Genomic DNA, 15,308 nt, shown 5'->3' with positions numbered 1-15,308 from the left:
GGCGATGAGGCTGAAAATAGTTCCAAGTAAAGATCTGCCCAGGTAATAGTCTCCTTCGATTTTGCATTATGATTTGTACTCGTTTTGAACACACGGCTCCCAAAATATATTTAGAAAAAAATGTAGACGTCTCGGTCACTTTTTTGGAGGACGTGCTCACTGACACCCTTCATCTACAGCAACTGTTCTAAGCTAAAGCTAACATCGCTGCTCCCAAAGCAGGAGAATGCCCGGACGGATTTTAACCGGGTTTTTTTCACTGTTCTAACTCTGGGGGTGACCGAGACTAGCTTAATTTCATTTTTGGGTGGCGTATTCCTTTAACTCTTACTATACACTGCTCACAAAAAGGAACACTTTGAAAGCACATCAGATCTCATGGGAAAAAATAGCATGCCGGATACCCATACTGATATGGACTGGGTAATGTGTTAGGACCAAATGATGCCACATTGTTTTTGGGGGATGAAAATAACCAATCTACAGAGGACTGAATTCAAAGACCCCCCCAAAAAATCAAAGGACAAAATGATGAAGCAGGCTAGTCCATTTTGCACAAACTTCATTGCAGCAACTTATAATGGTACTCAGTGGTTTGCATGACCCAACATGCTTGATGGCATTGGAGCATGCTCCTAATGAAACTTTTTTCAACCTTCAAATCACTACTCAACCCTCAGCCACCTCCTCCTCAGTCCAGCCTTACAGCGGATTCCCTTGCCTCATTTTCTACGAACGAAGTGGCGGCAATCAGCAGTCAATTCTCTACACATGCCCACAAGACACAACACATGACACGGCTCAGATAGTGAACTCCTACAAACTCCTACCACCTCTTTTTCAGCAGTTGCGCCTCTCTCCGAGAGTGAAATATCTGGACTCCTGACATGTAGCCGTCCTGCCACATGCTCGTTGGACCCGATACCTACCTTAGCCTACTTCAGTCCATCAGCCCGACCGTCACACTAGCTATCATCTTCGTCTCTGCTCTCTCTTGGTTTGAATTCTACCTCACAGGATGCTCGTTTAACATATCATGGCTTGGACAGCCCTCACTATCTCACCACAGGGGTCCCCCAGGGCTCAGTGCAGGGCCCTCTTCTCTTTGCTATTTACACCACCTCTTTGAGACAGATTATCCATTCACATAGCTTCTCATACCACTGCTATGCAGATGACACAGAGCTCTATCTGTTCTTTCCACCTGATGACCCCTTGGTCTCGACACAGATCTCAGATTGCCTCTCAGACATATCTACATGGATGAAGGCACACCACCTCTAGCTAAACCTCTCAAAAACTGAACTTCTGTTTCTCCCAGCTAAACCTACCATACATCATGACATCAACATCACATTTGACTCCTTGTCTGTTGCACCTACAGTATCAGGGCTGCAAGAAATTTAGCAATCGTTCTCGACAACCAACTATCCTTCTCCGATCATGTTGCCTCGTTTGGCTGGTCGTGCCATTTCACACTCTACCACATACAGAAAATCAGGACTTACTTGACTCAAGCTGCTACCTAACTCCTGGTACAGGCAACAGTCATCTCACAACTTGACTACGATAATGTCCCAGAGGTGTTCAATTGGATTTAAGTCAGGGGAGTGTGGGAGGAGGCAGTCAATGGTATCTGCTGAATGATGTTGCAGGTAGATAACGTTCTTCATCTTCAGACCCTTTCAGGTTTGTCACATGTGCTAGCACCTGCTCTCATCTTTGAAAAGCACAGGGTGCCAGTGGCGAACCTTACATGTTGTATTCTAAGACAAATGCCAATTGAGCTCCACAGTGCTGGGCAGTGAGCACAGGTCCTTCTAAAGGCCGTTGGGTCCTCAGGCCACTTTCATGAAGTCTGTATCTGACAGTGTGGTCAAACATTCACACCATTCACACATTCGGCCTGCCGGTGGTCATTTTGTAGTGCCCTGGCAGGGCTCCTACTGTTCCTCCTACCACAAAGGAGCAGAAATTGGTCTTGGTTAAGGACCTTCTACCACCCTGCCCAACTCTCCAAGAGCAACTGTCTGTCTCCTGGAATCTCATGCTCTTGAGACTGTGCTGGGAGACACAGCAATCCTTAGCAATGGAACATATAGCCATTCTGGAGGAGTTGGACTACCTGTGCAACCTTTGTAGGCTCCAGGTACTGGCCTATGCTACCAATAGTGACACTGACCCTAGCCAAATGTGATATTAGTGGTTATGAACCACATGCAGAACCCACCAACACTAGGCAAAACTCTATGAAAAAAGGGAAAATTACTTCATTTCAATTACTTATTTTTTCGCATTAAACATGCCTCTAACTCATAGCTTTAATGTATAATTGTACTTGTACTCACTTATCTGTCATGCAAATATCCTAATTAGAATATTACATGGTCAAAACATGTATCAGGCACCAGTATTCCTGGTCTAGGAGGAATATAAAGGAGTAATGGTCATTTTAAAGACCTAATGGCGGCCATTTTGAAAATGGAGCCTTTCCTGGAGTCAAACTTTGGTAAACTTTTAGTATGTTTTTAAGTACATCTGATACTACTGTAAACCACTGAGAAACCTTTTGTTAGAATTTTTTTGGGGTCAAGTCATATATGCAGCTGACTATGATCCAAAATCGGTATCGGTAGGCCCAAAGCCATCGATAGATGCCCCTAAGTGCAAAAAGATGCAGAAAACCTACTATAGGCAAAGTTAAAGCATGTAAAGCACAGATATAGATGGAAATACACTGTCAATGGATGTAGCCTATGCAACTCCTCTGCAAGATAAATACTGTATCCTTAAGATTTTTATTCAGTCATTCCAAGGGGTAGGTTTTGCTTTTTCAGGCTTTGTTTTCGATGCTTTGCAAATCACTCCGAACATTAAGTAGGCTAGTTGCTTGTCTGGATGTAAATTTAGTAAGGCCTACCATATGCTTTCAAAATGGCAGTGTCTCATTTGACATTGCGATTTGTACAAGTTGCAACTATAGGCTACAAATCACAGTATGTAAATAGGAAATGTTTAAGTTCTTTTGTCACTATTGGAACTAAGCTGGGTAAACCCTGCCTGATCTGCCAGTGATTTGGATTTGCCCTGCAGCTCAGGCTGGAAACCTGCACATCTATCCTGCTTCCTGTCCACATCTTCTGGGTCTAATCACAAACTACGGTGCGCCCGGTTCGTTGGTCTGATTGGCACTCCCTGATCTGATAATTATAAAAAGCTAGTGGGTGAGCTAATGTAGGCTACAGGAGAGGTCCTAATCTGAGCGATCTAGGGTTAGAGGCTAGAGATTCTATCAATAGAAATGGTCTCAGATCTCCTGCACTGTATTGTCCAACTGGAGAGGGCTGCAGCTCTTTTTAAATAGCAAAATGAGGCTTTACTGAGTATTAGCCTACAGGGCTGTCCATAATTGTTGAAATTGAAAATATTTATTATTACCGTAGATGAGGTAGATTCCATGCAGAATTGGATTTTTCCTTGTTTTCATTGTGAGCCGAAAATAAACTACCAGAAGATGATTTCTAGTGTGCCAATAATTGTAGAGGTCACTGCAGGCCTACAATTGCTTGGAACAGTTTCTTATCTCTTAATTCAAATGTATTATCAGATGAGACAAGAACAACAGGATGCCTTAAAATGAAAGTGATTTATTCTTAATTAATACAAATGTTAATACAATGTTATGTAGGCTATCTATCTATTTAATTATATATTGAGTTCCCTCTTTGGCCTATATATAAGGCCCCTTCTTTTAACAAAACCGTGCAGAATTTTCCTCCTCTCTTCATCTCTCTCGAGGGACTGTGCCACACAGCAGGCTGTGGTGTGGGTTTCTCTTCGTCAGTGGTCAACGTGGCCAGTGTGGTTGTATTCTGGGTAGTAATGCCTCTCCTCTCAAAAAATCCACGCAAGATTTCCATCCTCTCTTCTTCCATTACATCTCTCTTCTTAGGGGTATCAGGTGTGTGCCATGCACGGGCCAGTGGTGTGGGCCTCCTGACCGTAGGCTGGTGTCCATGCCAGTCCAGTTTCAATTGAGGCACAGGTCTCGCTCCGTCTCCACACCATGCCGCAGGGATGACCTCTTACTGGCCTGCTTATCCAGCTGAGGTGTCGTGGGACGCGGGGTCAATAGATGACTCGTTCAAGGCTGTGGAGAGAGATTAAATGGTGATTGTAATTAGTAGGTGTCCATTTCAACTGTATTCAACCATCTGACAATGTGATACTCACTGCAGTCCTCTTTGCCAAACTCTTGATCATCATCTCCATCAACCCTCAGTGGAGATGGGCTGAGGTGTCCCACAGTCAATAGATGACCCGTCCAGGTCTACAGTTGAGATGAAATGATGATTAGTAAGTCATTGAAATTAAAATGAATCTAGTTGTCCACTTCAATTTACTAAACCACCTGAAAATGTGATACTTACTGCAGTCCTCTTTGCTGAACTCTTGGTCACCATCTCCATCAACTTGCAGTGGAGATGGGCTCCTCCCCTTGTCCAGCTAAGGTGTCCCATAGTCAACAGATGACTCTTTTGGGTCTGTGTAGAGAGATTAAATCATGATTGGAATTAGTAAACATGCAGTGGAGATGGGCTCCTACCGCCCCCTCTTAATCCAGCTGAGATGTCCCATGGTCAGGACGGGAGATGACTTGTTCGGGACTGTGGATAGAGATGAAATTATGACAAATTAATAAGTCTGACAAAATTAAAACGTAGGTGTCCATTTTAGCTTTATTCACTACTTCATTAATATGATCGGCCTACTTACTGCAGTCCTCTTTGCTGAACTCTTGATGACCATCTCCATCTACATGCAGTGGGGATGGGCTCCTACCTTCCACTTCGTCCAGCTGAGGTCGCTTCTGGGTCTGTGGAAAGATATGAAAGGATGATTCTGTTTGAAGTCTGACAACATTAAAATGTACTCTTCAAGGCTCTTTCAAGGCTATTCAAATATCTGAAAATGTGATATTGGAGTCCTCTTTACTGAACTCTGGATAAGGATGGTGGATATCCATCACTGCATTTTCCTTCTCCTCATTCAGAGGCATCACCACAGTCTCCATACTCTGCACCTTGGAGATGTCCACCTCAAGGGCCTCCTTTCTCCTCCTGTCTGCCATCTCCTTCCTCAGGTGCTTATAGCCTCCTTTCTTTGCTTCTTCTTGCTCGTGTCAACTCTCTCATTCCTGTGCTTCTTCTTTCGGACCGGTAGACAGCAGCAAACAGTTCACTAAGCTTCATTATTTGCAGCAGATTCTTGGAATTCTCTCAAGATTATACCAGAGATTCTTCACAATCCACTTTAACCCTCTCTGATTATACTTCTGCAAATAAACATTCTACCTGAACTTGTCATGGCAATAAATGCCTGTGAACTTCAAACTATAGGCTACACAATAACCAGAACTACATAAACTCCCAGACAGTATGAAACGAGACACAACTTCTCTCTGCTTGTCTCCCCTTATCCATCTCTCCAACCCTTAACTCTTAGCATACCTGAAGCATTGAAGCCTGGTCATCCACTATTTATATCACACAGTGACTCACATTATTGTTGCTCATGTTGATTTCTGAGCAGAGCGGAGATGTGAAATCAGGGGAGCTAATCAGAGTGGCTAATTGCTGCGGTGGAAACCCCCAAGCAGACTCAAGGGGTGCCTCTCAACATCCCTCCTCGATCCTCGATGCTCGGTCCTCCAGGCTCGTTCCCACTGACATAACTAACACTGGATAGACTATCCCATTGTTGCCGCTGCATAATTTTTTTGATCTAGATCAGTGAGGACGAGGACTAAGGAAGGAGGGGAGGATCTATAAAAGACAAATGAGAGGCACCCAAGGAGGCTGTTGATGGTGGAATGCTTGCCCAAGAGGACCGTACAACCATTAGCTGTACACTAGCACAGGATGTCCCACTGAACAGCAGTGAGGATGAGCGGCTGCTCACCTCCGCCATGCTTGGCGCAGGTTTCCCTTATATAAATGCTAAGCTTGCCTAGGAGTGATATGTGAGATAGTGATCACTTGTTCAGCATGGAGGGGCAAGAATCTGATAGTGGTATTGATCTCAGCTCATCTCTGATGCTTGTGCAAGGTGGGTCAGGAAAAGTTTGATTGCCTCAGTTCCATATTACTGTATACAATATGCACAAAACTTTTTAGAGATATTTTAATGAGGCCTGCTCTGGCAAAGCAATTTGGAACTTGCGCTATAATGAGTTTATCTTTGTACATTACATTCCTTAATGTCAATATTACTTTTCTGTGTATTGCAGGAGATAAAATATCATCCAAATTGATTATTTTTCAGTTTTGTGTTACAATATTTCCAACAAAAATGCAATATAGAGACCTCAATTACCTTTTCAAAGACAACTTAAACACATCTGTAGAGAGACATAACCATTTGCCAAACATTTTGTTTATAAATTCTATAAAGGGGCAAACCTCGATTTTTCTTTTGAATTCAAAAGATTGAAACACAGTCAGTATCAACACATACAACTTACAAATGTCCATGTGGAATCTATAGGTAGCAATCATTATTCACAGAAAATGTAAAATCTTTAGCTTGAACACTTTGCTGCAGATTTAGATGAGGGCGCAAATGTGCCAAAAATCAGAAGGGGAGTACCATGTTCAATTTTTTTTTTCCTGGATGTATTAGGTATACCAAGTTAATATTTTGGCTGAGTTAGTTTAAATGGTTACTCTTTGGGTAAAAGTTTGAAGAAAATCTGAGATGGTCAAGCAGAAAGTTTCTCTAAAATCCGTTGAATTGAGGTGGAACGACCCCTAAGTCTTCACTGGCCAACCTGTTGGAGGGGCTAAAAAGTCCAAAGAAATCCTAGCAAATCAGAAAAATCAAGGTGTGAAGGCAAAGAGTGTACACTTTCCAAAGTAGCTGAATGCTGTTGTGTGCTGAAATGGTTCTACTGATGGAGGGCTGGCTCTGAATCTCCAGGATGAGAGATCTGGAAGTGCTGGCAGGTGGAGCTCGGTGTCAAATGGGAGTGAGGTCTGGTTTACTTGATATGTTAGTTCCATAATCATTTGCCAGATGAATGAGATTGTGTTATATCAGTCATTAGACAACCATGAGCATTTAGAGCATCCAACCTCTATCCCTACAGTGATTAAGATCTCTTATAGTGAGGAGGAGATTGAGGAGGAACTGGTTAAATGATTATTCTAAATGATTGCTGCGGTGGGGGGTTTATCATGGATATAATTGGCTGGAGTTTTTTGAGCCCTGCCTGTTCAACAGATGATTGATGTGTTTAATTTCCATTGCAGTACTTCCAACTCAGTGGATTAGGAATAGGATTTCAAGTGATTTGGCAAAAAAAGAGAATCCCCGTACCTTTAATTTATGTGTTACAGATGGAGGTGTCTCCTGGGTTTCACACTACACCACACCATCAAGGTTTACCACCTCTACATGGAGGAGTTAACCATCAGACATTATCCAAATGATCACATTCAGGACTGGCCCTCTGTCTGCCTGGGGGTTATTCCAAGTACTTGGTTTAGTGACAAACCTGGGTAAGCTAACTCAGAGTAAGTGGTAAACCTCCTAATAGAAGAGTTGTATGGCTTCATACATATGTTGTTGTGCAGTAGGTTTATTTACTCTGAGATAACTTACCCTGGTTTGTCACTAAACGACATAGTTTTTAGTGACGGAATTCCAAATATCTCAGTATAAGCAGAAACTCAAATGGGGCTTTATTAAAGACTTATTAAAGGACTGGAATGTGATTTTAATGTTATATCTTCCAGCTTTTCTGGTGTTGAACCCCTTCTGAGCCAATGGGGAGTGAAATACAGTGAGATTCAGCAGCAACAAAAAACATTCAGACATGCAATCGCCAGTCATTATGGCTTGATTTGTGTTATTTGTTTCAGATATTCTGGTGTTGCACTGGAGTGCCCTGCATCTGCACCTCCCCTATTGTCCTCCTCCTGTGGCTCTTGGAGGTCAATTCCTGGTCCTCATTCTCATCTGAGGGAGAGAAGCAATGTTAGTATTTTAAGCTAACAACTTTCTGCACTGTGCACACCAACAATGCACAAACTGGTATATGAACAGGGTGAAAATGTTGGAAACTTTCCCTCCCTCTTGTCCAATATCCTTGAATGGGGGAACTTAGCTGTCTATCCACAATGTCATTCTCAGGAGCTAACAACCTTAAATAGCTGACTGCCTATTCTCAAAGCTCTCAACAGTATCTTACAACAATTCAGTTAAACGATTTACTAAAGTAGTTCAGTAGTTTTACTCATACAACTGCACCAAACAACACATCTGAGTATACATTATATCGGTAGATTTGTACTACAGATCACAAAAGATCACAACTTGGCACATTAAAGGTGTGTATGTTGACCTGGAGTGTGTAATCTCTTGTTTCTTTTGCGGAGGCAATGCTCTCCAACCAGCAGTGATGTGAGGATGATGAACTCTGCCAGCCACACACTGATGAACACTGGAGAGTAGGCAGCAGCAGAAACTTCAGAGAGGATGGAGAAAAGCATGAGTTTGATACCCAGAAACCACACTCTATGGTAAGGGTACATGAATTATCATGAATTCACGCATGAATTAATTCATGAATTATGTATTGCGTTATTCCTTAATATCTCATGAATCATCAGAAATTGACATGAGTACATAGTCTGTCATCATTCATGTCCTCATACATCAACAACACATCAGTTAAAGCATTAGGTACAGTGGGCATATCTTTATAAATTATTTATTAAAGGTGCTCTAAGCGATGTTGGGTAACATCACTTCTGAAGTGCTAGCTCGCTACTCCCGCTCCCTCCCTGCTGTGCAATCGAAAATGGAGGCCCCAGCTGTGGTGCGACTGGCTGGGGCACCTGCACTGCACACCGGTGAACCCGAATCCTTTCCCAACTCTCTCTCCAACTCACTTCCTGTCTCTCTACTATCCTATCTGACTAAAGGCATATACGTTTGCAACTTCCCTTGATTATTACGCCAGATGTAGTTCCATGTCAAATCAGCATAGAAAAACGGTAGGTTTCATTCTCAGTTGGTCGTGTGAAAATTACCGGAAATCTTAGTCACACTTAAGCAAGATGCTAGCAGGTGAGAAGCTAATGGTCTAATCTGATTCAATGATCTAGGCTAGGCTGAAGCTAAAAGTTGTATCGCCAGACTCACAGAATGGCTGGATGAACGGGAAAAAGGTAAATATCGATTGTTTTGCTCGAGGGGAGGTGGAAAATGAGCTTATTTCCAAAAATGGCGGAATATCCCTTTAAAAAAGGGGGAAAAAAGAAAAGAAAATCGAAACTCTCTAAACACGCATCTCATCGGTGATTGGCTGGAACAGGATTTTATGTTTTTATGGTCCAGATTGTCTTTTGAGCCTGGACTGTCCACAGAGACCCTGTATTTTTACAGCGTAGGCACAGGCAGCTGGCGGATGGTGGGGTGATTTCAACTTAGAAACATGTAACATCACTGAGAGCACTTTTAAGAATGATCATGATGATTTATTTTTCTCACAAAAGTGTGATCAGTACTACTCAAATTCTGATTTGAACACAACTTGAGCAGTTCTTTGAACACATGGCATTATTCATAAATTTAGTTTAGGGGTCACAGACATGATGAATTCATGAGTAATTAAACTTAAATTCATGTAGTCATGATGACCACAAGAAATCATGAATCGTAATGATGAACCCGCCATACCTAATGCTTTAGTTGATGTGTTGTTCATGCATGAGGTAATGCATGAAGTAATAGGCCTACATAAATTCTTAATTATACCTCCGCCAAGGAGTTATGTTTTCATCAGGGTTTGTTTGTTTGTTTGTTTGTCTGTCTGTCTATTTGTTTGTTTGTTCACAAGATAACTCAAAAAGTTACGGATGTATTTTGATTACATTTTCAGGAAAGGTCTGAAATGACCCAAGGAAGGCACAATTACATTTTTGGAGTGATTCGGATCACTGTGTGGATCCAGGAGGCAGTTTTGTTTTCTCTAGGTGGAGGTCTGCGCTCTCGGAGTGCTTTTCTAGTTCATGAATTCATGATAATTAATGTACTCTTGCCATAAAGTGTTACCCCAGATATTTGACATCACCATGAACCATGTGAAGAGCTCACCGGAGCACAGCAGAGCTGAGGTGTTTGCGCTGCTGACGTGGCTGCTGACGTGGTTCCTGACGCTGCAGGTGAGTTCTCCAGTCACATTCAGCAGGAGAGTCTGATTATCAGGCCCCAGATCAGCCTCAGCTTCACTCAGACGCCGCCCATCCAGAATCCAGTTGTACTGAGGACTGTCCCCATTGGAGGAGCACCTCGCTCTCCTCTCCCCATTGGCTGAACAACTGACTGACAGGTTCACCTCAGATACAGGGGCTGGTGAGGGTGACAGAGTCTAGTAAGAATTCAAACGGCATCATCTGCAAAACTATGACACATGCACATCCATATCAAACTCAAAAAAACAGTTTAAGAATGGAAGAATCTATACATTTAATTTACACATATTATGGAAAATAGACTGATCACAAGATAAATTGATTTACTTTCAATGTTTAGTTGTACTGTGTTTGTTTCCACAATTCTCCCCGTTGACTCATAGATATACACACGGTATGTCTCTGAGTCTCCCCTCTCTGCAGGGTTTATAATCAGGGTCCAGTTGTCGGGAACAAACTGCCACCTCTGGAGGTATGATGTGGTGTTAAATTTATTACGGAACACTGTCCTGGACCTTCTGAATGCAAAAACAGTCTTAGTTCCACTGTATAACTGTAGTTCATGCACACTGGTTCTTCTTGTCAGCAACAGATACACAGGTCCTTTCAGAGCCCCATAACATGCAACATCCTGAGTAGCATCACAGATGGAGTCCAGGCCTGCAGGTGAGACAGTAGAGTTGCAGCAGTGATATTTCCTGATACTGTACAGGATTTCAAAAATACAGCACTTGAAAGAATGCTAAATTTATTTATTTATTTATTTTTGTAACATGTCCAATCAGACACAGACACATGGGTCTCTAGCTGCTTCATCCTGGACCTCCTGCAATGTCTCTGTGCTTTTATGTTTCTCACAGGAAGCTCTGCTATGTCTCAGCACAATGTGTTAGTTTCTCTCTCATGCGTCTTGTCACTACACTGCTGACATTAGTAGCTGTAGCCTATGGCAGTGAAAGGCACACTGTAAGCTGAAGATTTTTACACAGCCAACAACTGGATTCATGAGGAAATAAAAAAAAGTAAATGTAATAAAAAAAAAAAAAAAAGCATTATTAGGGGTGTATCATGGTAAATAAGAGGCAGGTAAACTATGAATTTTGTGATCATAGACTTATAGGCGTTAAATGGTTTCTGAAAAAAGGATAAAAAGTCCGCACACCAGTATAGCTCCCAGTGATAATTTATTGAAGCAACGTTTCGAGCAATACGCTCTTCCTCAGGCTTAAACACAATGCATTTTCGCCATCTTAAAATCCCCACTTTCTGGATGTTTACTTTGGACACAGTGAACCCTAAAGGCATGAATGAGGAGTACGATATTAGACCTTTTTTGTAGTAAATGTATTGTTGAATAATGGTTTATATGGGACATATTGAGATGTTAATGTTGTTACGTGGGATTGTTTTTTGGATAGTCTTTCTCTAAATTTAAAATGTTTCTACACTGATCCGTTATTCTACCTTGACAAGATAAGTTTCCCGTGGCCCTCCACCTCGTATTTAGACTTATCTTTATCCTCTAGATATTTACAATACTAAAAATTATATTAAAAAAAGGGGTTTCAAAATAAATATATAAAAAAATGTATAAATGTAAGTGTTGAACATGTCCTTTGATATATATTTCTAGAGATATTTGTAAATACTCTTGTAAATATTAATATGTTAATGTTTTCATATTTACACTGCCATCTGTGACTGAAATGGAAATTGATGCAATATGTAAAATGCTGTATTTTTGTATTGTGTTTAAAAAAAAAAAAAAAAAGCTGTATTCCGATCATTATACCTAATCATGTTGTCATGAATGACCAGATGATTTTGATTGTGGCACTGAGTATCCAGGTGTATCCACACGTGTGGGTGATAACAAAGTGGGGATTTTAAGATGGCGAAAATGCATTGTGTTTAAGCCTGAGGAAGAGCATATTGCTCGAAACGTTGCTTCAATAAATTATCACTGGGAGCTACAGTATACTGGTGTGCGGACTTTTTATCGTTTTTTGTATGGCCTTTTTTGAAGTTCCGGCACCCAGGTTGAATAGGATGTGCGTGGATTGTCTACTTTTGTTAAATGGTTTCTGGAAATGATGACTGCATTTCCTGGGGCCTTGGCTACCACATATATTTACCGTGAAGCTGGAAATAATTGTTGAAAAAAATAGACGAATAGAATAGAATATATACTTTTTTGATCCCGTGAGGGAAATTCAGTTCTCTGCATTTAACCCAATTTAACCGAATTAGTGAACACACAGCACACAGTGAACACACAGTGAGGTGAATCACACAACCCAGAGCAGTGAGCTGCCTGCCCAACCAGCGGCGCTCAGGGAGCAGTGAGGGGTTAGGTGCCTTGCTCAAGGGCACTTCAGCCATGGACTGGTCGGGGATCGAACTGGCAACCCTCAGGTTACAAGCCCGATGCTCTAACCAATAGGCCACGGCTGCACAATACTATGAAAGTAAAGAAAGTCAAAAAGTTGAAGATCAGAAGTGTATAAATATCCAAAAGTCTTAAGTGTATCAAAATATTAAATACTATGAAAATACTGTATATAGTCAGTCTATAGAGTGTGACAGTCACCTCATTGACATGGAAATATGAAGTAGCAAATGACAGAGATACTGTACAGCATAATGTTTATGAGATGCAGTGTAAAGCTGAAACTGAAATACATTACATACTGTATTTCTTGTGTTACAGTGCAAAAGTGTTCTTATAAAAATCATCTCTCTAATGTCACAGTGAAAGCAGAAGTACTTACTTTCTACAAAGTAATGTTACAGTTTTTTTTCTACTGTTTACACACATTTTCAAAACTGTATTTATTTGGGGAAAATCACTACTTTTTTGGTTTCAAAATTGCTTACAAAATTGCTTATTGTAACAAATCTGATGCAGCATTTTTGCAGTAATAATAGTAAGTAGTATAATGTGTATTTGATATATTGTAAATGGAAGAGCTGTAGCAGTGAAAAGCAGAGCAAAAAAAGTATATTTTCAGAACCTGGACAGATTTTTTAAAGACTGTGTAGACATCTTTCTATCTTTCTATTTATTTATTTATTTATTTATTTTACTGTAAGGTCCTTTTCATTGCTCAGTGATCGGTTAAGAAATGTGAGATTAGTGGAAAACTCCTGACTCTGGTAATTGTTGTTGTCAGCCAAATGGAATCTTTTCACTTATATCCAGTCAACCCAAAAGCTGTAACCTTAAAGTAAAACTGCAGATAAACTCAAAGCGCACACATCGCTGATGTAGGTGAGGTTGCGTACCTTTGGAGGCTCCAGCCAGCAGTAAGAGCAGAAAAACAGCCTGCATGTCTGCGTGAAGAGGAGAGGCAAGGATGCAACAGAAATCAACTGTTTCACTGACACTTACTGGACAGTGAATGTTGATGGCAACTGGTGGTTTGGGTTTCACAAGGGAAGTGTCTTTTTCCGTATGTGAAAATTGATTAGTGGAGAGTAGGTGAAAAATATTAATGTTCACCACCAGATGGCAGGATTGTAAAATTGTAAAATGTAAAATGTGTGTACATTCAAGGTGCAACAAATGATATGCGCAGACCTAAAAAGGGAAGGTCTGTACACATCTTTAGTTGCCATTTTAGAAAAAAAAGTTGTGTATTTTGAGGAGTCACAGTGTGCTTCCTTTTATTCCTTGACAATTTACAATGATGAGAACTGGACAGCTTATTATCCCAACCTGTGTGTAAGATAAGCACAATTTTATTTGTAAACAAAATGTTAACACATCCATACAAGACTGTTTTTGTGCGAGACACAGGATTACCTTCACAACGTCAGAACACACACAGTAAGATTCAGTGGCAGCAAAAAAAACATTCAGCCATGTCTCAGCACAGTGCAAAGGTGTTAAACCAACAAACACTGTCAGCATCTGAAGCCAGAGCATCAAAGCTTTAGACTGTAGTTTGTCATGAGTGCGCTCCTACATAACGGACTCCTACATAATGGACACAGATTCCATTTTGCTGACAACAACAATTACCAAAGTCAGGAGTATTCTAAAGCAGCCTTTAGTTTGTTTGTCATGATTGGACTCCTATAACGGACATTGATAATAGATTGATGGAAATTATTATTATTTAATGTGTGTATTTGATATTAAAATGTGGGCAGCATATGCTACTTTTTAAAGCCCATGTAATAGGTTCTGAATTAGTTTTTATTTTTTGTTTTTATCATAGGATGCATTCAGCAGGATGCACAATTGAGAAATCCCTTTACTATCAATATCAGATTACATACAGTATATCTATGTTAAAATACTTCTGACTCCGACAATCACTGTTGGCAAGGCAATAGAATATTCACAGAAAGACAGCTGCATGTCTGTGTGCAGAGGAGAGGGAACGATGCTTCAGAAAAAAACAACCATCTGTCTACCTGACCCTGTATCAGGTCAAGTAAGTCTTTTTGCTCTTTTCATCACATTATATTACATTACATTTGGCTGACGCTTTTTAACCAAAGCGGCCATCTACTGTTGACCTACATGTATGACCTGTAGGCTATGTGTTTTGTTGCAATGGTTCTGCAGGGGAAGTGCTTTTCTGTATGTGGAAAATAGACTGTTAGATTGCACACTTAGAGAAGTGAGAGTTTGTAAAAGATAGCCTATGCCTATTTGTTGTGAGGTAATTAACGGATTAACAGTTTTACATCTGAAATATCATGGAATTATTGCATGAATAATATAAGTTATACATATAAGTTGAAAGTTTAAGCTATAGGCTAATGAACAGACGGGTATTATAGACTGGGGAGTTGTGATATCATCATGAGAATTGTAATATTTTGCAGTTTGCACACTTGGAGTCATCTTCCACAGCTAAAAACAATCATGACCTACTAAAGGTGGGTGATTGAAGGGACTGAAAAGTCAGATTAAAGTCACAAAAAAACCTTGATTTATCTTTATTGGCCAATAAACAGCAGTAGAGACCACATGTACCATAATACATAAAAAGCATAAGCAGGCAAATGGCACATTTGTACTTTTATTAGTTTCAA

The 15,308-nt window shown here is 40.7% G+C and overlaps 1 protein-coding gene across 1 annotated transcript; it reads right to left on the bottom strand.

Annotated features, from left to right (window-relative positions):
• Positions 1-9,942: 9,942 nt before the first annotated feature.
• Positions 9,943-13,620, bottom strand: LOC134079860 (uncharacterized). The gene is made up of 4 exons (XM_062535971.1): positions 13,545-13,620; positions 10,587-10,919; positions 10,162-10,416; positions 9,943-9,953 (listed from the first exon to the last, which is right to left on the bottom strand). Exons 1-4 carry the CDS (start codon positions 13,588-13,590, stop codon positions 9,943-9,945), a joined length of 645 nt encoding a protein of 214 aa, XP_062391955.1. The 5' UTR covers positions 13,591-13,620.
• Positions 13,621-15,308: the final 1,688 nt, after the last annotated feature.

Source organism: Sardina pilchardus, chromosome 5 (genome assembly GCF_963854185.1).
Source record: "Sardina pilchardus chromosome 5, fSarPil1.1, whole genome shotgun sequence".
NCBI lineage: Eukaryota > Metazoa > Chordata > Actinopteri > Clupeiformes > Clupeidae > Sardina > Sardina pilchardus.
The sequence above is the reverse complement of the archived record's forward strand: the minus strand, read 5'-3'. Positions and strand labels throughout refer to the sequence as shown.

What these genes read in the sequence shown, in the direction of transcription:
- LOC134079860 (XM_062535971.1), bottom strand. Translation starts at nt 13,590, where the DNA reads ATGCAGGCTGTTTTTCTGCTCTTACTGCTGGCTGGAGCCTCCAAAG. An exon ending in GCTGGCTGGAGCCTCCAAAG is followed by an intron (nt 10,920 to 13,544) that starts GTACGCAACCTC and finishes TCTCACCTGCAG; the next exon opens with GCCTGGACTCCATCTGTGAT. An exon ending in AGTACAACTAAACATTGAAA is followed by an intron (nt 10,417 to 10,586) that starts GTAAATCAATTT and finishes CACCCTCACCAG; the next exon opens with CCCCTGTATCTGAGGTGAAC.